The sequence below is a fragment of the Chaetodon auriga genome, chromosome 20, assembly GCF_051107435.1.
Source record: "Chaetodon auriga isolate fChaAug3 chromosome 20, fChaAug3.hap1, whole genome shotgun sequence".
In the NCBI taxonomy this organism is placed as follows: Eukaryota; Metazoa; Chordata; class Actinopteri; order Chaetodontiformes; family Chaetodontidae; genus Chaetodon; species Chaetodon auriga.
The window spans coordinates 9,071,644-9,096,551 of record NC_135093.1 but is presented as its reverse complement, the minus strand read 5'-3'; the positions used below and the strand labels follow the sequence as shown (position 1 = coordinate 9,096,551).

Here is a 24,908-nt window from a genome sequence, read left to right as displayed (position 1 = left end):
GAAACTTATCTGTACATATAGACCACTGAAATCACAATAACTCGTGTTTTAAGGAAAAGGCAGACAGAAAGATATCTTCAGAGATGACAACAAACTGATTTAATTATTTCTCATTTATTGCAAATGTCTGTACACTTGCAGCTGTTGCGCCTACACAGCATGGCACAATATGTAACAGCACATGTGGCTGCATGAAATATGCACATATGGCACTAACAAATACATAAGCTAAAATCAACTCTTCCAATGATCAAACCGGGACAAGAACCTGAGGTTGAAACCCAGCCTCAAATGTGATATTAATAAACTACAGCCAGTCACTAAAATCTGTCTGTGTGCTCTGTTGCATCCTGTGGTTGTGTGCATGTGGCATGAGGAAATACTTGTAAAATCCAAAATGTCCACAAAGAACTGATCAAATGATTTTCATTCAGCAATCAATTCTGTTCACAGTATGTGACTGGAAACATGTTAGGCTCACAAAGCCTAATTAGATAATATTTATAAACAGCTTGGCTCGGGATACCACAGGCATTAGCAATTTCAACAGTAATGGAGAAATACAGTGAGCTCAGCAGCTGGTCCCACAACACTTTGTTTTTAGTCAGAGGATTGCAATAAAAAGAAAAAAGCAACACTGTACAATTCAAAGGCCTTTAGTGCAGAAAATACAACGAATTCAGCTGCATCAATGAGGGGCAGTTGGGATTTTATGGCACAACTGGAAACATGTAGAGACCCAAGCACAAAAGCAGATCAGCCTCCTGGTTTAATGTGTTTCACACATTACATTAAAACAGGAGTCCAGGAAACGAGCCCACTAACGCCAACAAACCACATTTAAATAGAAATAGAGCTTCTTTTGCCAACAATGAATTCTCATTATTAGGATTTTGACCACTGAACTATTTAAGAAATGCATCACATCCATTTCTACACATCTATTGGAATGGCCATGAAAGTATTGTGCAATCTGTGAAAAGCTGTTTTAGTGCAACACTACATTAAGGAGGCATAAGTTTTAATGTGGGGCAAACATATAATCACTTAACACCCTGTTCCCCAATATGTGCTTTACTCAACACTTAATTCTTGCTACAAAAAGTCTGATAAATGATTGTCTGGTTCAAGTTGGGGCATACACAACATACAATCAACAGTTGGATATTTCAATCTCTACAGTGCAAACAAAGTAAAACCAAGGTGGAAACTGGAGGTAGAAGAGAAATTAGATGCAAGTAGTGAGAAGAGTAAAGTTAAAGATCATGCTTCTTTTCTCAGCTGGTTGTTTGCTCGTCTGACTTACATCACAATAAATGTAGACATTTCCTTTGCTCGGTTTACATGGACACCAAATTTCACAGAAAACTGTCACTGAGAACGGCCGCAGTTTTACTCGAACTTGCACCACAACATGTGTTGACATCATTTAGGTTTTTAACACAGACCACATATAAAAAGCTAAGCTGTTTAGCAATGAAATCAGCATCTTTTTTTTTTCAGGAAACGCCTCAGCAATCACAGTATCATTTGCTAGCAGAATAAAAGTAAGGCATAAGCTAATAATATAAGGCCAAAATGATTATTTAAGACTGATAATCTAGTGGGCTGTCTGGCTAATTCCTCTTTTTCAACATCAGTGATTCCAACATTGTAACCTTCAGTCTTTCTTTCCAGCAATGCAGCCCAATGTAAACCCATGCAGACAATTCACCTCAAAATGCAAAGGCAAAAAATAAGACAGAACTGGTAACAACAAGGCATTTACCAGCAAATTAAGTGCAGGACGTCACAGCTTCCGATCTCAACATTCGATCTGAGACTGCAGCTGTCTGCGCAGGGTGAGGGTGCGGCGATGGAGCTGCTGCATCTGTTGCATGCGGTCTCGCTGGCGAGCCAGGTTCTGGGGCATGGGGTAGTGCTGGCAGCCATACAGATACTGGTACGGGATGCGAACGTGGCAGGCTGCGGCTCGGCAGCGTGGCTGAGGCAAGGGTGGCAGCAGCATCCAGCGCTTCCTCTCGACACAGTAACGGTAGGCCTCCCTGCGGTACTGCTTGTCCATGTTGTTGCTGTTCCTCCACCCGCCAATGATGAATATGTCTTCGCCCATGTAGCAAACAGCAGCGCCTTCCATGCTGAGGACCTCTGGAGGAAGACTGTCGAGGATGTCTTCAGGGATGTTTCTGCTTATTTTCTGCTTAGCGGCCTCCACCGTTACCTTGTAGCTCTTGGCGCAGCAGGAAGCTGTGTGGTAGAAGTTGGTGGATGCAACAGCCATTTGAAATCTACAATAATTATCGATGAGCGGTAAGGAGTCCACTTCCTGCCACTTGTGACTCTCTGTATCATAGCAAGTGGTCAAAGTGCTCAGTCCATCGTCACTGTCCATGTCCACAGGGGTCCTGGCCATCACGTACACGTAGCGGTCCTCCACGCTCACTGTTTTGACATCTCGTAGGATCTTTGGTGCTGGATCCAGATTTTGCCACTCGTCCTGCTCAGGCTCGTAGACAGTGACATCCTTAAAGCCTGGACTGAAGTTGCCATGACCGCCGATGCTGTAGAGGATGTCTTTGACACATGTGAGGCCAAAGGAGTGCTTGCGAGTGCTGAGGCTGCTGACCTGCTCCCAGGTGTTGAGGTTGGGGTTGTAGCGCTCCACCGTCTTGGCGAAGCCTGGCTCCATGGAGCCTGCCACGTAGACATGGCTGTCAGTGACTGCGATGGCGTGTCCGTCAAGGTGGTTGTGGATGTGAGGCAGGTTGACCCAACGGTCCTCAGCGACAAAGTAGCCCACGCACTCACTCAAATAGTCTCCACCTTCTGAAACACCACCCACTACCATGATCACATCCATGTTCTGGCCAAAACGTGGCTGGAATGATGCTGTGTGGGAGGTGCCGCACTCCAAATCAGCTGATTTGAGGCTCTCAAGGCGAATGGCATGGACCTCAAGGGCGTCAGACACCTGCTGCAAACAAGCTGCACTGTTTGCCACTAAGGGCTCCTTTCTCACCACCCGTGTCAGGTAGGTAGGAGCAATCTGAGGCAGCCTTAAAAGCCTAAACAGCTCCTCAAAACGCGCCTCTCGCTCCTCTGAGTTTTGGTGCACCCATTTCACGATGGTCTCGAACAACTCCTGTTCAGAATCCACTGTGATTTCTGAGTCCGACAGCCAGTCCCGCACCAGGTGAAATGGCAGCGTGAAGAATTCCTCGTTGCGGATAACTTTGTGGAAGTTTCTCCTGATGGTCTCAGAGGCTCCCTTGGCCAGCTGGTCCAGGGTGTACATGTGGGCGAGGCTGTGCACGGCGACACAGTTGGACAAGCTCAACTTCTTCATGAGAAACTCTCCGCAGAAACTCTTCAGCTGCGCCAACAGGAACCTGAAGAAACATCTCGTAATTACCAGACCATTCATGTATCAAGAGTTTGGACTGCAGCAGGAATGTGTCACGCATTACAACATTAAAGACTATCAATATCATTGCAAGTACACTACGCACAAAGTCTCTCAATGTTGCAATGGGTCGTTCATAATACGCCTTTTTCACATGAGGCATTTTGACTTGTCACAGTAGAAAAGGCACAAGTGTTACTAATGATGTTCACTTCAAGAGTCCCAGTAAGCCAAACAGTGTGATGACGAGCCAGTAGGTACAAAAAAAAAGGACCAACAAAAGGAACTGATGCTGCTATATGGAATTCAGCCATTATTAACTTTCGTACTTGCCAGGGGCTGAAATTTAGTTTTCAATTATTCTGGCTGATCTGACCTTTGCCCAGGCTCACGTGGGGTGCAGTTATGACATGAATAACATCTATTAACAATAGTAAATGCGCAACAACACAGGAGAATAAGTCCTGAAAAACAGGTCTGGTCCATCAAAAGTTCTAACACCTGTGCAGGTGTGCCATGGGGGTGTGACAAGACACGTAATGCGTAACTTTCAAATATGAGCCACTTCTATTCCCAGCAGGATCTCTCTGGTAGTAGTGTGGCTATATAATGGTTCATATTTGACACTGGCAACTATTTTCATTATCAAAAGCGATCAAAAATTCAGTGGCTCCAGATCCTCCAACAGGGAAATTGTGACAGACATTTCCTGTTATTTCAACGTTAATTAGATCATACAGAGTATCGGGCAAGACCTGGGCCATCATTTATCCCAACATACAGGCCTTTGTCTGATAATCTGGCTCATATTGCCGCTAAGTGCACTTTGCTGACTGATGTCCTCATACTGAAAACACGGACACTGGCTAACCATGGAGTGCCGAGTTCCACAGGTGTATGAACTCCAAACAAGTCACACCTGCTGGTAGAATGAAGACAAGACACCAGACAAGGTGTGGCTCACTTCCCACACAAACCTGCTCAACACTCCCGTGTGTAAACATCTGATACTGATTAAATGTATGGTTTTAAAGCAAAATTACCTGTCAGCAAGTTCCAGCACTTCGTGCACATTGGCAGTGGTCACCCTGATCTCTCCCGTGTACATGAACTGTACGACTCTCAGCACTGTTTCCGGGTCTGGTCCCGTCGCGGAGCTCCATTCTTTAAGCTCCACTCGGCCGGACGCGGACTCTGAAAACTGTCCGCCGAGCAGCAGCGCGAAGTACTGCGACGCCGCGGATAACACCGAGCGGTGGGCGGATAAGGTTTGGACCCTCTCCTCAGGCACTCCGCCGGAGCTGAAGACCAGCGTCACGTCGCAGAACCGCCCCGCCTTCCGCTGCTCGTTCTGCCGCCGGGAGAGTTCCGAGCAGTAGGCCGAGCAGGAGAACTCCTCGGCCTCCTCCGGTTCCCCGTCACCTGTTCGCGCCCCCGGTGCGCCGCTGCTCTGGCTACACTCCTCCGGCCTTTCCGCTGCCGCTGCCATGCCGCAGCGGGATAGACTCGGGGGCAGCTGAATGCGTTGAACTATCTTTGGGATGAACTCATACGCATATATGACACACGCAAATAAACATTCAAAAACTAACATGCATGCAGCGTTCACGGTCCCGATCGGAAAACAGGAGCGCTCACTTCCGTCTTTAAGGATATTCCAAATGCTCTGTTTTTTGCAGGACTGTCAATGGGAGGCTCTCAAATTCAAGCTAATATTCATGATCGCACAGGACACATGTACCTGACACAAATACAGAAGAGTCCGAGATAAAATCGTTTTTTTTTTATATGTCGGTATGACGCATGAATACGTCTATTTTAGATAAATTTAACTTTGTTTGAGGGAGACACCGCTGCCGCGCATGCGCGTCACGAATGATATAACTGCACTTGGGCTGCTGCATCCTTGATTAGGCATCTGCTGAAAAAGTGTAACATCATAAAACATAAATCAGACATTCAGTCCATGAACTCAGTCATATTTTGTGGCTGTTATTAGTTTTTAATCACGTTTATTGTTTGGCATGTTACAGCAAGCAGACCCAGTTTTGCCCTTATACTGTGCAGACTGTAATGTTGCATGAATTGTGAAGAAAAAATAATAATATTTTGGATTTTGTACTACTACTCACAAAAAGTTAGGGATATATATCCAGTAGAATTGGTATTTAAACAGTCCTCTTCATCATGCTGTTTACATTTTGATATCACGAGACCAAGACGACACCCATGTCTAGTCAATACAGAACTGCCCTACACTTTGTGAATGGTACAGTGACAAGCCCATACTACCTGAATAACATCATTAATCCAGTCATTGTGCCCCTGCATGAACAACACAGGCCTAATTTCATCCTCATGGATGACAAGGTTCCAGCTCATCAAGGTCGCATCATTAGGGAACCGCTGCTGGAGGCTGGGGTACCTCAAATGGAGCGGCCTGCACTTTCCCCAGACCTGAATCCCATAGTAAACCTATGGGATGAGCTGAGTCGCTGTGTAGAGGCCCGTAACTCTGACTGTACCCCCAGAACCTCAATGACCTGAGGGCCGCCCTTCAAGAAGAGTGGGATGCCATGCCTCAGCAGACAATACGTCAACTTGTGAGCAGCATGAGACATCGTTGTCAAGCTGTAATTGATGCTCAAGGGCACATGACAAGTTATTGAGACAATGACATTTTTTGTGGTGGTATACCCACCACTGTTACTGGCTTTTTTTTTCCTTTCAATAAATTGTTTGAGATGAGGAAATCACCATTGCATGCCTCTACTTAAATGCCCTACGTTCATGATATAATGGCACTGTAGCGTGAACTTTTTACATTTTCCGTAAATTCCACCCAAAAGCCAAATATCCCTAACTTTTTGTGTGTAGTGTATGTGCAAAAGTTATTGACCTTGTTTTTATGTGGTGTCAGATTTCAAATAACCTCCAACTCACTTCTTAACCTACAACAAATATTAATATTATACACTTTAGCCAAAATGAAAAGTAAAACAAGAAGTTCTTTATTATTATACTATTATATGACAGCATATTACAAAAAAAACAAAGCATTTTTTTTTCCACAGTTAAATAAAAATAAAAACAAAGCTCAAACACAGCAGGCCGTAGTGTGGGCAGTTACGAAGCGTTTTGAGTTGAAAGTTGGAGAATTCGGTGAATGCAGACGTCCCATATTATGAGCAATAATCTCCCAAGTAAAGAAAAGTGCTTTCATGGTCCCTCGCCAGACGAAGCTTTCAAAGACTCACAGGGCTCATTCATGAAGCATTTTGTTTGTCTCCTTTTCATACTTCAACATTCTCCCATTAACGGTTATTCAAAGTAACGACAGGAGTAGGTCGATTCGTACTTTGCGTGAACACCTCAAAACTGCGTCTAACTTTACAGTAGCCGACGAATTTCAACCACCAGTTTACAACCTGGGCTGTAAATAGGGTCGCTCTAGGAAAGGCAATGGTGGAGTGACACGTAAATCATGAGTTTTGTTCCTTTATCCCATAACGATGATTCCTTTTTCAAAAACACATGATCTGGATCAGATCTGTAACATCAACCGCAGGACCCTGCTTTTTTTTCCTCTTTTTGTCAACTTTTAACAAAGACTCCTAAAAATAACTTTGGTTTCTCTTGTGATGACAAAGATCTTGTGAAACTTGGACAAGGAATTTAAAACGGATATTAGATCTAGACTTGCTAGTATTTAAACTAAGGTGCAGGACTCAAAGACAGAGAGCGTACATGCCTAAAACAGGCAAACGATGACTAAATTAAATTATTTTTTTGTTAGTTGTTGCAAGAAAAAAAAAAAAAAAAAAGACACGTTTCTCTATTGCTGAGCTTGAACACATTTCTGATGAGCAGCTGTTACTGCAGATGAACTAATCAGACTCTGATGCAGGAATCAGGATCGACATGTGCTTTGTGAATCCTGCCCTCGTACCGCTTATGCAAAACAGGTTTTGTTGCTTTTGTTTGTGTGTTTTGGAAGTACTAACTGATTTTGTGCTCGTGTAACTGCTGCAGCGTGCATCGGTTTGACTCTTCATTCACAACTGAATAAGTTACATCTCAGACTAAATACTTGGCAGAAAACAAAATCTGAAAATATACTTGCCCTTTTTTGCCATAAAAACTAGATTGAAAGCTTCTACCCAGATCCCTCAGTCAGACAGTACTTCCACTTTCCAGAATCATCCACCCAGTTTTCCCAAGGCAGCTGTTGTTGTAACTGGACAGTACATATATACGTTAAGGGAGATGTGCAATGCCGCCTGTCCCATTAGCGCAGTCACACCTGTAAGCGCTTCCCATTCTGTGATGTAGGGGTTACATGGACATATGCTCGGGGAGCACATAGGAGATGTCATCCCAGGGGTGGCGGTACAAACCCTGTTTCAGCCTCTTCTGGTCCAGGTAATGCCCTGATGTAAGACACACTCGAGTCAGACGTCTTGTTTTCATACTTGGACAGTTAGTGTCATGGCTCTGTCTGAATGGGACTCACCAATAAAGCCCATACTGCGGCCGAGGACAAAGATCCCATTAAGTGCACCGATCTCCACAAACTCGTCAGCCTCATCTCTGGAAGCAGTTCAACATTCATGTGAGGGACAATACTGGACATTGTGCCATCAACACAGAAAGCAACAACACAGACAACGGACTTTTAGCATTCAATCTATGAATAATACATGTTCTTAACACCTCCTGTGGGCACCCACTAGAGGAGGTTACTGTATTAACAGATAACAAATGACAATATTGTAAAATACATTTGTAATGACAGAAAATATGTCCTCAGAGGAGAAGTTATAGTTGTGTTTGCTTACAACTACATTATAAACCATTTATTTTAAATCTATATAGTGCACGTAAACAGTAAATTGGGGATTAGGGATAAGATACTGCACCTACAATTTTTAAGCATATAATGTCAGAAATTCCTTCATCAAAAGGAATGTGTATTGGTGATGAAATGCATCCCTTTAAAAAGGCCAAAAAAAAAAAAACCTTACTGGACTGACATTTGCACCTCACCAGTCTCTCCATGGCAGAGCAGTTTGATGTTCTTACCGTGTGAAGCCACCACACGTCCTGAGCAGGTCCACAAAGGCAACGCCAATAAAACCGTCTACGTTGAGGATCAGGTTGGGTTTCTGAGAGGAAAGAGGAGTCAATTTATCTAAATGTCAGAGGAATATCAGAGAGCCGGCCAACCTCTCCCCAATTTACCATAGAGAGGAGGAACTGTTCTGCACACTGTCCAAAGCTGTCACTCTGAAATGTTGTGTGTGTTTGAGAGTAAACTGATTCAGCCGATTGACCATTTTGATTTTATTTATTCTTCCCGTGTTTTGCTTCACTCTTGCTCATTCAGCTGTACCTTGGAGGTGGTGATCTTCTCTACATCTAGGGCATAGTCAAGTAACTGGGTGGAGGGGAAATGCTGCTTAACAAAGTCCTTCAGAATCTGCACGCGCATGTCCGGGTTGTTGATCTGAAAACACAGACAGACTGTGTTTTACATTACAGCTTTGTGTCCTGTTTCAAGGAATTCATGTGAGATAAATCAGAAGAAGCTCTTCAGTGAAAATGTCATGTGTTTGTTTATTTTAAATCTAATAAAGAAGAATTATTCAGACGTATAATCTTAACTTTCCACTATAATCTAACTTGAGGTAATGAGAAAAAGCTGCCTACTGATTTGACCCTGTGGCCGATGCCCATTATCAGCTTGCCGTCTTTCTTCATCTTGTTAACAAACTCCATGGGCAGCATGCCACTGTCGAACGCCTTGCTGAACTGCTTTGCAGCTGCATCCAGGGCACCGCCGAAACGATCCCCCTGTAATTTATGAATAAGTGACTTTTCAGTACAGAAGCAACGTGCCCAAGTGGGTGATCAAAGACGAGAGGAGGTCAGTGCGCGTGTTTGTGTGTGAGCAGTACTGACGATGGTGAGCAGGCCAGAGGTGAGGCTTGAGATAAGGTCCTTGCCGGCGCGAGCACAGACGATGGTGTTGTGCGCACCAGAGACGGCAGGCCCGTGATCAGCAGTCACCATCAGGCACATCTCAATGAACTGGCAGGCATAGCGTGGCAACCTACACAGACACACAGCTTATTCCACGGAAAATCTATTCATAAAAACAGTAAATCTGACACTTCTTCTCTCAGTAACTGATTAGCTGTGGTCAAGTCGTCATACCAACCTGCGCTGGAACCAAAGCAAGCCCAGCACTCCTCCTAAACCCATCTCCTCTTTAAAGACCTCAGTGATGGGCATGCCAGCGTAGATGAGCTCCTGACCTCGCTCGTCACAGATGCTCGTCATGAAAGAGGCCGGCTTACGGATCAGGCCCAGCTCCTGGAGGAAGTCCAGTGGAGAGTGAAACAAATAAGATTCGACACACAGGTAATAAACACAGAGTGAAAACTTTTGCACAGTGTGAAACAGAGATCGGTATACATGTCAGCTGATACATAACAAGAAATGATCGTATAGAAATGCCACTGATATGTTGGATGTAATAGAAACAGTGGTGCCATTACATATTTTGGCCACCAGAGAACACTGACAAGTTGTTTTTCCAAATGTTGAGTGTTCCCACTCACTAAATACCAAGGTCACAATTATTCAATAAACAACAAATCATGTGCCTGTCCCTTCTCGCTCTAAACTGTTACTCTACAAGATTCACATGCTGTGGAGGAAATAAAAAGCAGTTCTTGGGTTTATCAAGGATCAATGATCAAGCTTCTTACCCTGGCCCAAGAGTAATCCATAGGTACTGTTGGGGGAGGCACCTCCTGGGCCGGAACGATGGTACCATTGGTCACCAGTTCATCATAAACAGTCCTGTTTCACCATATATACACCATGTCAGTGGAAAACCATAATAACAACTCAGGGACAAACTCTGTTATGACTTTGATGAATTTCTCACTTGATGACGTTTCCAAGCTCATCAAAGCTCTTTGGTACGTAAGCTCCGGCGTCTCTCAGGGCCTGGTTCTTGGCCACTGCGGTTTCTGAAGCCTGGTTGGCACAAGCCCCCGCGTGGCCAAACTGAACCTGAAGGTGACAGGATTACACAGGCTGAGTTCAAGAACTCAGCATTCCTAGGTAACAACAAAATCCAAGAAAATCTCAACACAGGCAACAAACCTCTGAAGCGAACATGGTGGCGCAGGTTCCGATACACCAGCACACCACAGGTTTGGTTATCCTGCCTTCTCTGATGCCTTGGCAGATCTTGTACTCCTCTGTGCCTCCAATCTGGGTTAATCGAGTGAAAGAAATGTTTAACTACACATGAACCTAGAAAAAAAAATACTCAAATTCAAGTCAATGTAAATCTGAAAATAGAAACATTTGCAGGGCTACTCCACCTCTCCCAGCACCACTATCATCTTGATCCCTGGAGTGTCCTGGTAACGAAGGACGTGGTCCATGAAGGTGGAGCCTGGGTATCTGGACAGACAGAACCAAAACCCAAGACATTTTTTTCTGTGGAGCTGGGACAAATTTTCTAAAAATCCAAAAAACAACAGGACAACTGTCCCCCACGCCTCAGCAAATCATTTGCAAATGTACCTGTCTCCTCCGATGGCCACACCTTCATAGACGCCGTCTGTGGTGCGGGAGATGATGTTATTCAACTCGTTGGACATGCCCCCGGAGCGCGACACGTACGCCACGCTGCCAGGACGATAAAGTTTGGAAGCCAGGATGTTGTCCAGCATGCCACCTGTGTTTCCGATCTTAAAACAGCCGGGCTTGATGCCTCCAACCTAGGTGACAGAAAATAAAGGGTATCAAATGAACTTACATGTGCAAGCTGATTGAGCTAATTTTCTGCTCACACACATTGAGGATTAAGCATATCTAGACACATATCTCTGTCTGCATACCGTAGCGGGGCCGATGATAGTGACGCCTTTCTCATCAGCCATCTTGATCATCTTCCTCGTCTGAGCCTCAGGGATGCCCTCAGCTATGATGGCAATAGTGTGGATCTGAAAGCGCAGGTGGATAAGAGACCTTCATGTCTGGCTGAACTGCATGTTTATGCATTTGACGTACAGGCTTGTATGGAAGCAGAATAGTACAGCATGTCTTTTGTACCTGTGGGTACTGCATAACCTCGATTGTGCTGTCAAAGGCTGAGCGCAGTGAAGCAAAGCTGATCAGGACGTCCACCTCGGGGTGCTTCTTCATGGCGTCGGCCATGTTTTTATAGACCGGCAGCAGGATTTCCTTGTGGCCCCAATAGAACTTCTGCTTGTGATCTCCACTGGGCAACACAGAAAAGTAAGGCAGAAGGATATGAATACAGAAGCACTCGTTAATCAGTGGAGTATCAAGTTTGTAATTTAACCTTGGTGAACCTACGTGAAGGGGTAGACCATAGCTGCCACAGAGGGTTCGTCCCGGGAGCACACGTAGTCAAAGTCCAGCATGCCTTGCACCGCGCGTGTCTGCATGCCCCAGACTATGGCCTTTGTTTGTTTTCTGAAGAGTGTGGTGGCTTTGGCTGAAGGAACGAGAAGGCAGAGAGGCAGAGAGAGGCAGCTGAAATGAAAATATTCACAGGGTGAAAGAGGGGGCAGGGATCAGGCCCGGGAAAACAGCAGGGATGTGGATGATAACAAGCAGAGTACACAGAGACCTCACTCTGAGGACAGAGATACAGGAGGTAGACAAAATAACTCTTCATGTTCATAAAGAGTTTGTTGTTACAAAATCACCACTGTTAACACAACAGGCAGGTCATGTTTCTCTCTGTTGATGCAGCTTGCTGGCTTTAAACATATGTTGTCAGTTTTCACACATGTCCCCTCTTGGTCACACTTTATATAAAGACACACATATTCATCTAGTTGCTTATTAGTATGCATATTAGTCACACACTGACTCTTTATTAGTCATTCTAAAACACCTATTAATGCCTTATTCTGGTTGTAGAGGGTGAGGGTCAGGGTTACATTATTAAGGTTGTAATTTATGTAGAACAACATCCTTACTTACTATCAATAAGCAGCAATTAGGAGGTTATTGAGGAAAACTTAATGGCCTAGTAGTTGTTAAATATGGTCATGCAGAAAAAGGCATGGAAAATCAAAGTGTTTAAAGACTAATAAAGAGCCAATGTGTTACTAATATGAATGTTCATAAGAAATTATGGGGAATGGTGAATATGTACATGTGTACCTTAATATAAAGCGTTAACCCCCCTTAACGTACTAACTAACTCTGCAGTTTTTTTTCCCACACATTCAGTGTCATTCAGATGCCATACATACTGCCATTTCATTCAGCCTAGTAGAACTGACATCTGTAAGTTCCTCTGAGAGTCCGTTATTTTACCCACCTCCAGGATAAAATTAAGATAGCACCTGTGTTTGAGGTAAAAGTTTGTGGTTGTGGTCAAGAAGTCTGACCAAACATCAATGAAATACAAGAAATGTTACTCTTTTAAATGCATTTCCAATAGTGTTTTTATATCCATTGTTTCTAGATGAAAATTGTTTTGCAAGAAGCTTTTTTCTACTGAATGTTTGTCAAAGCTGCTGTGGTAACTGACATCATCCCACTTGTCAATTACCAAGTGGAAATACCAAACAAGTGTTGCTAACACAGCAGTCTATTAGTGATCTAATTAACACATTTCAAGGCAAAGTTCAGATACCACAGCAAGGCAGCAGTAGTGCAAGAAAAAGGCCAGACTGAGCTGAGACAAAAAGTAAAAGAGTAAAGTAAGTAAGACATTATTCTGCAACAGATCTGAAGAGGGTCAAGTGTTCTGTTTTGAAGCAGAGTGTCCTGTTAGTCGACAACATGATTTCAAGGATTTGCAGTTAAGTTAATCACCACTTTGCCACACATTTGTTCCAGTCATCCCATGTCTGTCCTCTCTGTCCAGGCTCACTGCCTTGTGTTGTTATCCAAACGAAGCTGTGCACAGAGCCATCAACTGCCCAGCACTATCACTGCTTCTTTAACACAGATGGCTGTAGAGTGACGAGTTATGTTTTACAGGGTTTTTACAGGATCCATAAAGCTACGAAGGCTGTTTTTTTTTTTTTTTTTTTTTTGAGAAAACTGATTTCAATGCATCTTAAAACTGTTGAGGACCTGTAGATACCCTGATTTTGGGATGACTGACTTGAAATGATGGATTTCTTCAAGCTGTGGTGGGTCATGGTGTTGTCTTGAGGTACTCCTACAATTAAATTCCAATAATAGTATGATGTTCCAGACTAATTCCACATGATTCACCAAAGTCAATTTGGATGGGAATGCTTGTTTAACAAATGTATGTTCAAGATGCAAAACAGCACCCCTAAAGGACAGTAAGCCATCATAGGAATGTGAAAAAGAGGGACAGACTGGGAAGGCAAGGTGGGAAGGCAGGGGGAAGTGGACAGAGGGCGGAGAGGGCAGGAAGACAGGTTTTTTCACACCCTTCCATACCTCCGCTGCAACCTGATGAGGCTTGCACTTCTGTGATCCCCACGGGACGGGAACACAAAATACGACAAAATGAGCACAAAAAAAGGAGAAAATAATGAGTGCATCTTCATCTCATTCGCTGAACAGACTTCAGTGCATTCGGTCAGCTGTGTGTCATCTCTGAAAGCGCTGCATAAATAGCACGCCAGAGGAAAGACCATGCAAAGCTCAGCTGCTACAGAGCATGCCTTTTCTGTGCTGCTGTGAAAAGCAATCTAAAAGGTATAGTCTAGCTACAATCACAATCTAATGTCAACATAGCCTGTGCTGAATATCTGACTTCTAACACAACAGTCACCACTGCACATAACTCAGTCTAAAGAGGATAAATCTCTGCTACAGATTTTTGTACTTGTGAATCTTCGCATCGGAAAACTGATGATATGCTTTAATTTGTGGATTGTCTACAATTTTCCATTTTTTAATTATTCCAAGGATGACTAAAAAAATACAAAAAAACCTTATTACTGAAGAATATAATACACCCACTGAGCTGAGCTGATGCAAACATGTAGGCCACACACAGACACGCTTCCTACCAAGATGAGGAAGGTGAGAGGAAGGAAAAAAAAGGGGTCAACCAGTGTAGAGTGTGTGGGCAGCCGAGCGCAGTGTGGACATGGCACACCTATCACTTACCTTTGTGATCGCCTGTGACCACATTCTTCAGAGGCCACAGTATAGAATGAAGACAGTCTTAGAGAAACAAGCATGAAAAAGATGAAGGTGAGTGGACAGTTTGTGCAGCAAAACAAGAAGAGGAGGAGGAGGGACAAATAGATACAAAATTAAAATGCAGAACAGCATTGATGGCATTTGCGGGGGTGGGGAGCGGAGAAATACAGGACGCAAGGAGCAAAGAAAAAGCAGCAGTGAATGAGTACAAATGGAGTCTCGCCGATAAGAAGCAGTGGAAAGGTGAGTGCCGCTGTGTTAGTTACCTGCTGGAAGACCCGCTTTAGACTTTTTGGCCGGGGTGACATCATTGGACGTCCTCGGTTCAGAGAATGAAGCCGTCCTTGTTGTAGCTGGAGTCTGGTGCAGAAAATAGACATAAATTAACATTTATGTTATTCAAAGCTTCACAGAAGGAGAAATGAGGGCATGAGAAAGAAACTATCCCTCTTACAGTAATATTTCAAGTTGACGGGTATGTATTTTAGACAAGAACATCATCTTAAATGTCTTATGTGCCTTATGGGGTACTGCAGTAACAATACAGAGTTGTATGCATTTTGTCTTTAGTGAGACTGTTGCCAAAATACACCAATAGAGAGTACAAAAGATAATGAATGATTTTCCCTCAGCGTGTTACTGAATGAAAATACCATTGCACTGTTGCTCGCATTGAGGAGGAAGTTGGCGGTATGTGCGTCCATCGGGGGCTGGTGAGGGATTGGCCGGTGGCCCAGAGCCATTCCAACAATGGCTGTCATATGGGTCTCAGTGCCAAAGACATGGATAGGGATGCCTGTGGTCTTCCCTGCAGAAAGAGAAATACAGTTAAACAACTCAATTTTTAGAAGGTTATATTAAAAAAATAATAACTTGAGCTGGCATTCATGCTCTCATAACACCTGTGCATGCATTCAAAAACATTATCACATCTCTTTGTAATCATGTGCAGTCCAACAAAATAATCTTAAAATTGCTTGAAACCAAAATAACAAATTCCATACCAGTCATACTAATTCCTTTGTACTGTTCCCTCTGATTCTCAGCTGCATCTCACTCACCTACTTCACCCATCACCCTCAGCCCCTCCTGGTAGTTGGGCCCGCCACGTCGAACAAAGATGGTGACCTCGTGCTCCTTCAGAGGACCTTGGTAGTCTTTGATGGCCCTGACAATGCCCTGACGAGAGAGACAGGCAGGTCAGCTATGTGGATCGCAGACCTTGGATCCTTCTAACATATCTGCATATGTGTGTCAGCCAGTAAAACTGGCTCAGAGACACATGAAATGTGCAGTATTGTTTACTTAACACCAGTTAACATGTTCACATCAGAAAGTAAGATGCAAATCTTAATCTGCTTCACTCGTGCTATTCACATTTGGCACTAATGTATCATGTGCTGTTACGTATTATTCATGAGTTGTGGTGCTGAACTTGCCACAGAAACACAGATAGTGTATTTTAATAGAATCAAAGCTACGCTTGGCAGCTGAGTGTGTGTCCTCTTTAAACTGGACCCTAAAATTTGACATTCAGCAACAGCTTGAAGGCAAAGCAAACTGTTCCAGAATCAACAATCATGTTGCCATAGTTTACTTTTCATGTAGTGTTTTATGCATTCATGTGTTTCACCTTGAATGTGGCTGCTACATTGGTGAAGTTGGCAATACTTCCTCCAATAATCAACACTTTCCCTGTAGGAGACAGAAGGGGTGATATGACAGGAACATGCTCAGGACTGATACTTGACACCCCAGTAAGAGTTTAGTGACAGCCATGAAGTCTGTTGCTGGCAACATACACACAGTGAACAGAGCTCTTGCGACGCACTAAAGGAGAGCAAACAGCTCACATTGCAGAAGAATGATCCAACAGAGATTTCCATGCTTAAGTGAGCCTGGTCACTCCCTCCACCCACTTTCACCTTTGGCCTACTTTTTTTTGACCCTGTTGGAAGAAACACGCCCTGATGAATGTACCTACCTTGAGGATGTTTCTCCCGTGTCATGAGAGACAGGATGGTTTTAGCGTAGTCGTAGGTCTGCTGTTCACTGGGTGCACCAGAGTACTCCCCATAGTTGGCCAATTCATCCACCCCGCCCAGGTCACATATGGTGTCACTGAAGAGGAGGAAAGATTGAAGTCAAGAGTCCTGGTTCTAGTAGCTAGAGGCTTGAAATAAACCATTCTAAACAAATACATGGACTACCTGTAGACTACAGAAGCCCCTCCTCCAGCCACCATGGTCCAGATCCTGCCACGAGGGTTCAGCAGTGTCAGCTTCAGACTGGCACCGCTCTTTGCATCCAGATCAGCAATGTATGCCTCCTACAATCAACAAATCATTTTGTGGAAATCAATTCTGGTCCATAAGAGCACAAGGCCAAGGATGGAGGCATAAACTGAGACTCAAGCTATTTGTGCACTTCAGTTTCTGATTAATGCCAGTCTAAGCAAATTCAAGGTCCCTCGAAAAAGATCAATTTAGTTAAACACGCAGCAGTATTATAAGCCAATCAATCTTAATACACACATACATAAAAACACGCTTTATCGTCCTTCAGATCTTACCTCTGGATATGCTTCTCTCCCAAAGGGTGGTGGAAACTCCACATCACCCCATTTAGCCTTGCAGATGTAATCTGCTGTGGCATCAATCTTGGCTGCCATGTCGAGGACGTACACCCCATCTTGGGTGACGACTGGTTGAGAAAATAAAATTTAAAAAAAGTCATGTTTTCCTCAAATAAAGAAGCCATAGAAGAGCATGCATCAGTGGTAGATCTGACCATTAATGTGAACAAATTAGTAACTTATTAAATTAATAATGAATCTACAAGTACTTAATTAATTCTCTTGAATTGTTGATGCACAAATGGAGCTGTTGGAGTAATAAAACTGTTTCCATCATCCCAAAATGAAGAATAACACTGGATCTTGTTTCTGAGAGTCTTACAGTAGAAATGAATAAACATGCACAGTTGAGAGGTAAGTTAAGAAAAACTTACCCACAGGGTTGATCTCAAGGTAGGTGAAGTAGAGGTCCTCATATAAGTTGAAGAGGCCCACTATAAAACTGGCCAGGACTCTTCAAGAAGGAAGAAAACAACATAACAACATAAAGGTTAAAATCACCACAGAAGAGTGAACAACAAGTCTTATTATAGTACTAATGAGTGCAGTCCAATGCTTTCTATCCATAATACATAAAAAAATATAACATATTTTGCCAAACAATTATGCTAAATGCAGCCAATTATAACAGACAGTGCAGCAATGATAGAATTCACAGTGAAGCACACCGAGCTTGCGAGAAAAAGTTATGCTGCATGAAAGAGAGATCGGAATGTTCTCCAAACACTGGGAACAGTATTTGGAAAAGGTGGGAAATAATCTAAAACACACTACTCAAGGTCACACAACAGCAAAGGACTCACAAGCTGCACTGAGACAGACAGCCTCTTTGATTCATGGGCAAACCAACCAGGTTTTCACTGACAACAAATGTATGTCATGATATAAAAACATGGCTGGTTACCATTGCATTGCATTTGTAGCAATAATTGGCTGAGGGGGAAGCAGCTCTTATCAAAGGCTTTCTCAGGTGAAGTTGAGTCAGCAGAGTGATCTGTAGCAGCCCTGGGTACAGAATATTGTGCAGTATACAATAAGCACAAAATTGCAATATCTATCAAACTGAAATTGCAAAATTGCTGTAGTGTCACATCACAAGGTGGCCTTCAATCCCCCCCACCAAATGGATATAAGATGGCCTCCCACTTGGGTCTGAAGGACAAGATGATTCAGATACAGTATACCACTCTGTCATATACTGCTTTATCTACTGGTATTATTTTGTATTTAAACATGTAGGTAAAAAAAACATCCTTAAGTCTGATTTTCACTGTTAAATTGCTGTAGACCTTTCAGGGAGGATAAAAATGAATATATTAAGGATGTGTCCGTACTGTTTCTTATCATCAGGAACGTGTATGAGGAGCTGCTCTGTGACTTGGTCCTCACTCAGCTTGTCATCCACTGCAACCATCAGCCTCTGGGCCTTGGCGTCCACATCACGCACCTCTACTCCTCCCTCATGGTGGAAAAGCACATGGTCGCCTTCACGCGTAGCATAAATACACACGTAAAACTCCTCCTCCTGGGTTGGCCAGTTAAGGGCCAATACAAAGACACACAAACACATTTTCACAGATTCAGTTTACAAACAGCAGAGCATTATTTACAAAAGGCTGACAAGCTCTTTCAGCAACAGTCTTGAGTAACCTGCAGTTCCCTATTTTAACCAAGCTGACTTTCCCAAAACTGAAGAAATCAGCCAACTAATCACATGCAACTCTGACCTAAATACAAAATCACACAACGTAGCGTTTGTGTCCTGGCTCTGGATGTTCCCTGTCCTGCTGAGTGGGATAATAAGTAGCTCCCTTGGTTAGCATGGGTCTACGAGGCTCTTTGAGAGTCTGTCTATGATTAAAGGCTGCACAAACAAACTTGACCTGGCTTTCAAAGATAACATTGCCAAAACACATGAAACTGGCATACATTACCTGTGTGTGTGGAACAAAAGGCTCTATGATGAAGTTCTTCAGGACACCCTTTGCCTTCCCCACCTATTCAAGACATGGTCACAAACCACAAGAACGTTAGTCTAACTTACTTGTAGTTATAGAAGTAAATGGCACTATGGAAAATTATTATTTGCATTATTTGCAACACCTTTTCTTATAGGAAAATTAGATTCTGTAAAGGAGAGTGGAGTCCTTGTCCCAAATTACTATGTCTAGTTATATTTGTACACCCTGTTTTGTTTATGACCACTGGCATGGTTGGTGTATGAATTCCCTTTCTTATACAATAAAATCAGCCTGTTTGAAGTGCAGCACAGCATGTACAGACCAGTGACAAAATAAAGGAAAACCCTAAATGAGTGGAGAAACATAACAAACGTGTATGCTTCCACACAGGTGCCATGTACGGTACTGTATGGCACAATTAAGCAGTTAATATCCCATCATGCTCTGGAGCATGTATAAAAATGCTGAGCAGGCCCTGTTGATTTTGAATTTGTATCATGATGGCAGGAGGAAAAGATCTAAGTGATTCTGAAAGAGGGTTCATTCATCATATTCTATGGCCTTCGCAGTCAGAGTCAGAGATTTTGGACTGACATGCTGAACAGCACTTCGAGGAATGATGTCCATGCCTCCAGGAGAGTTCCAGATAGTTGTAGAATCAATGCCAAGGTGCATTAAAGCTGCTCTGGCAGCCCATGGTGTCCAAACGCCTCACTAACACACTGTTGTTTTTTCCTCTGTCACCAGCCTATATATATATATGCACTTATGCTGGACCAGAATAGACCATCCTCCTCAACTGCATGACATAAACTCTGACCTGGCAAATCTATACATAAGCCCATGGCCTCTGGCATTGACATGACAGGTCCATATGCTGGCACCAACAGAAAGGAACTGTAGCTTACATTCTCTTCAGATGCCATACAAAACACAATATGGGAGTCGTGTAATTTACTTCTTGGGTCAGACTCAGAGGCTGCATTGTTATCTTGATTTACAACCTAATTAGAGAAATCCCTGGAGAGCCAGGAACCATGTGGTATATATAACTCTAACTACTGATCCATCCAAGAATAAACCAACACCAAAGAAAATCAAGTTATTGGTGAGCTGGTACACTGATAAAGTATTGGATATTTGTCTGAGCAGATTCTGAGCAAATTAAATTATGTCAGGGATACAAACACAGAATTGTTAGTCCTTCATTAAAAGACTGGCTGCTTTTTGCCTGGATGTCAAGACATTGCATTCAGACCAACATCAATGAAACAAATAGAGCCCATTCATTCAAATGGGATCACTCCACTCCACTGACACAGTGGAGGGACAAGCACAGCAGAGGGCAAATGAAAATAGAGGGTCGTTCATCTAAAAGGTTCAATCAACTTTTGCCTGACTGCAAGTACATATTTCTGGTAGATTACTATCTAACGTCAACATCTTATTTGTATTGTTTTACCTGCCAATTGTTCACAACAAAAAATAACTTTCCAGAGAAGTAAAATCCTTCCTCATAGTATTACTGTTACTCCAGCTGCACTTCCTGGATCACATCAAAAGTAATGCCTGGCTGCTTTTGGTCTAAACACTCACTAAAACAGAGAGATTACAGTCAACTCACACTGGTCTCTTTCATGAGGTGGGCTTTGAGCCACTCTTGGACACCCTGCAGGTCCAGGTTGATGCCCACCAGGCCGAGCTTCCCACGTCGCTTGATTAGTTGGTCTGGCTTGACCACCAGCCGCTACAGTGGAGGCAAGTGGAAGACAGATAAGCCACAGATTTCAGATTACATCAATACTGGCGTGACAAACAAAACTTACAACAGCCTAAAATGTGATATTGGTCATATTGGTGATTGGTATCACAGAATTTCACCATTACAAAAAACATAACAAGCTTTACATGTGTACGTATTACTTTCTAAGAAATTTTAATGAAAGGACACACACAGATAGCTCAAAGAAGAGAGGAACTATTCTTGTTTCAGCTGTATGTTAATGGTAAGAGCACTCCTTATGCCTTTGTTCACCCTAGTTTAGTTTAGCAATTTTGGTGTATAATACAGTACACAAGTAACAGCTTATTACTGATGCCCACTGTCTGCTGTCCCAGGCTGTAAGGACATACTTATCCAACAACACAAAAAATGCTTAGCTTTTGCTAGACAAGTGCTAATTTCTTTAAACATTTTCAGAAGTACACACAAAATCATAAGTCACTCAAGGCATTTAAATATACAGTCACATGCTGCTGTGATGGTAATGACATAATATCCCGCAAATCGTGTACACTGAGTTTCAGTGACGTGCAGTATGTAATTAGCCTCATGATTTCAATTTCCTTTGCTAGCAGCAGAAAGACTCTAGAACCAAGATAGGCTAGCAGAAGGCTCTTGAGGTTGTATCGAGCCTGTCGCAGCAGCCTTACCTCTGTGAGAAGCCATGGATGGTCCTGTGCGAGGCGGTCCCAGTCGGTCTCCGCGGTGACACTGGCATAGCGGAAGCGGTTCTGCACAGCCGCTGAGGTGCAGATGAACTTATACAAGAACTCTTTTCCTGTCTGCTCTGAGATGGCTTTCGCCGACATGGCAGCGCTGGATAGCACAGGACCTTTGGGAGAGGGAAGTCAGCAGTTAATTTCAGAGTCACTGCATCATCATGTTTATACTGATGGATAAAAACAAACAAAACAAAAACAAAGCACAGATACATTTTGAGAGACTACAAACTATGGGTCAAGTCAGTTCTGATGTTCAACCAAGATGGGGGCTACTATCGGGCCATGATGGACAGGAGTACACACAGTACGATGTGATTCAAAGGGTCTGGTTACAGTATTTCATGGTGTTGCGTGCCTATTGGAAAATCTGAAATCCTTGAAAATTGATCCAGGCTTTGTGCACATGCTATGTGGGACACTGGGAACAAGAAATTGATTAAATGTGTTATAATGAAACAGTTTAACAGTCACACAGCATTGCTTTACAAAATCAGACTCACTAGCCTTAATCTGAGGGATCACGTGTTTATTGAATTCAATTGGCCTTCTAAAGCTTTCTGGTTCCTCACCAGCAACACTCTTTTGTGTTTCAGATTTTCACAGTGATAAATCTTTCGCTACAATCTGTGCTGTGCTGCATGGCCACATATTCTTTCAATACACTGGACTGGCAATGAAAGCAGCTTAAAAAATCAAAAACAGGCCTGGAGACAGTTATGCTCCAAGATCTATGGATGGTTCTATGCACCAGAACTGCTGAAAAATGAGCTTGTTTTATAAGCTGCATAAGATAGTATCCTTTGGGCACAGTAAACCAACTGATTATAGTTCCTCTTTGCTTATTTCTTTTAATGGTGTGCACAAAAGCCTTCATTCATCTGAAAACATAATTTCTCTGTTTAGGCTAACACAGCTAGCCACTGGAAAAAGCACAGATTTTACAGTAGTACAACTGAATTTTTCATCTGTAAATATTGGTTAATTCTTTCAGTCACTTTTCAAAACAAGAATGCCAGTAACTTTCTGGTTCCAGCTTCCCAAATGTGTTTTTTTCTGTTGTATAAATGCTGTATTTTGAGTATCTTTGGATAACACCTTTCACTCTGGAAAAATTGAGCAGCCCTAGATGCAGTTTTTGATACATTACTTACAAGATCATGACACACCACGCAAAAAAGACAACTTAATCACACCCAGGCCAAATTCAGAGGCACACTTGCATGTTAAAAGATAAGGTTTATCAGTGACAAAAACAAGATATGATCACAAAGACTGACAAGAAACTCTGTGAAAAAAAAAACCTATCAAGCATTGCCATTTAACACGTTTAGAAATTTCAAAACAATACCTGTGTCCGAGGAAAGAGATGAGCCTACACAAAGACAACAGGTTTCACGGATGGTCTTGACATTCCTGTTTCAGCGTATGTTGTCAGACCTGATCAGCCAATCCATCAGTGCAAATGCTGCTTCGATTGACAAACATACACCAATGCATTTATAGGCCATGTGTTCTTTGGCCTGCTGCCTACAGTTTACAGTTCCACAGTTTACAGATACAACTCTTAAAGGCAGGTGTGTGGAACAGCCCACAACAAACCAAACAGCGATAAGCAGTGAGCCTTGATAACATAACATAACTCTTCTGCCTCTGCGTAACTGATAACACTTAATGGGGGGTTTTATTTCAGCCTCTGAAATGCAAGCAGTAGCTAGTCAGCTGCAGCACTTCAACAGAAAGTCAGTCTGTAAGATGACTGTGACATCTAACCTGGGGGTAGTCTGGCTAGGATTTAGCTTAGCAGGCTATCCTGTCATGCTCTCAGGGGCAGATGTCCCAGTATTTAGCCTGCCATAATCCACGGGTCCAGTCCATTGTTTGAACCCATCGAGCCGTGAAATTAGTGTCAATGTACAGGCTCCTGAGATGAAGGAAACTGGGATTTGGAGGCAGCAGCATCACAGGGGCCAGCGAGGGGGAACACTGCTTCAGACACAGCTGCTGTTTGTTGAACCAGGCAGGGCTATACCATCACTTTTCCCGTGCAAGCCACCGTGCAACATCATGAGCGTCAGGTCAATACAAGTGAATGAAGCTTCTATACGAGCTACCACACCCACTCCCACGGCTTGTAGCCAAAACTAGCTAGCCAAGCAAGTTCAATAACTTTAGTTTGGCTCCAAGTGTGTAAATAAGGAACAGCTTTTGGAGAGGAGAGAAAACGAATAGATAAACAGAGTGAGGCATGACTGAAATGTCAAGCTTGCCAAATGAGGGAGAGCTGCTTGCGGATGATGACAAGTTAGCTAACATGAGCTCTGCTTTTCTTATTGACGAATGTTGGTCAGTTAGCTAGCGTTAACGTTACATCAATTCAGTTTTGCGTATTAACCCTATTTCACAGCAAAGAAAAACAATTTAACGAACAACTACGTCTTTCCTGACTCTAGTAGGATGACAGTGACTGCAGTTTTTTTCTTTTTTTTCTTTTTTGCAGAGAAACCTCACAGCATCTCACATTCGCTAACCTGAAGTCCTTGACTGACTGGCTAACGGCTGTAGCCTCACACAAGTGCAGACAGCCGCTAGCTGACCGGTAATAAGAGAAGCTAACTACCGTTGGTGTTTAAAAGAAAAGAATTGGGCGAAAACGGTTACCTTGTCAATGAAAGTAGCACCTCCTTGAAGCACAGGAACTGGGTGCTGGGCAAAACGGCACAGCTAAAGAGTCACTTCTCCTTGTTGCAGAGTCTGCCCCTGCCAGTTGCCACCTCACTCCTGTCCTGTCGCACCATAATCTGGCGACCGATTACACGTCCATGACGGCACCTGATTGGTTTAAACGGGGTCACGTGGTGATGTCAGTTACACCCACATCCTTATAGTAAGAATCATGTGTAAATCACCATAAAATTATCATATTTTTAGCTTTGCTTTATTTCATTAAAAGGAATGGAAAAATACCTGTGTCTAAACTTGTGTTGCTGTGCGCGTGAAACATTGCTCTTGTTGACGTGTGTTCGATAAGATAAGATAAGATAAGATAAGATAAGCCTTCATTGATCCCACACCGGCACAGAAGGGTCAAGATAAAAAGTATACAGGATATAGAATAAAAAATCAACTACGTATATGTACATTATGCACAATTATAAAAATACTAAAAACGACATTAAAATACTACTGCCCACAAAAATACTATGGC

General features: G+C 43.1%; 2 protein-coding genes across 4 annotated transcripts; both read right to left on the bottom strand.

Moving 5' to 3' along the window:
- Positions 1-95: 95 nt before the first annotated feature.
- Positions 96-6,398, bottom strand: klhl11 (kelch-like family member 11). Its single transcript, XM_076759468.1, has 2 exons — positions 4,447-6,398; positions 96-3,389 (listed from the first exon to the last, which is right to left on the bottom strand). The coding sequence occupies exons 1-2, from the start codon at positions 4,995-4,997 to the stop codon at positions 1,805-1,807; spliced, it is 2,136 nt and encodes a 711-aa protein (XP_076615583.1). The 5' UTR covers positions 4,998-6,398; the 3' UTR covers positions 96-1,804.
- On the bottom strand, positions 6,392-24,534 carry aclyb (ATP citrate lyase b). 3 transcript variants are annotated; one of them, XM_076759465.1, is made up of 30 exons: positions 24,362-24,521; positions 21,632-21,813; positions 20,823-20,945; positions 19,172-19,234; positions 18,572-18,762; positions 17,612-17,691; positions 17,175-17,305; positions 16,813-16,931; positions 16,587-16,723; positions 16,236-16,297; positions 15,664-15,781; positions 15,256-15,410; positions 14,869-14,962; positions 14,567-14,623; positions 13,889-13,918; positions 11,807-11,948; positions 11,540-11,708; positions 11,326-11,430; positions 11,009-11,205; positions 10,804-10,885; positions 10,580-10,690; positions 10,359-10,486; positions 10,177-10,270; positions 9,624-9,778; positions 9,365-9,515; positions 9,113-9,256; positions 8,796-8,909; positions 8,486-8,568; positions 7,917-7,993; positions 6,392-7,833 (listed from the first exon to the last, which is right to left on the bottom strand). In XM_076759465.1, exons 2-30 carry the CDS (start codon positions 21,788-21,790, stop codon positions 7,739-7,741), a joined length of 3,366 nt encoding a protein of 1,121 aa, XP_076615580.1. In that variant the 5' UTR covers positions 21,791-21,813; positions 24,362-24,521; the 3' UTR covers positions 6,392-7,738. The 3 variants fall into 3 exon arrangements, with proteins under 3 accessions (XP_076615580.1, XP_076615581.1, XP_076615582.1); XM_076759466.1 differs by lacking the exon at positions 14,567-14,623; XM_076759467.1 differs by lacking the exons at positions 13,889-13,918; positions 14,567-14,623 and having other exon boundaries at positions 24,362-24,534.
- Between the last annotated feature and the right edge of the window lie 374 nt (positions 24,535-24,908).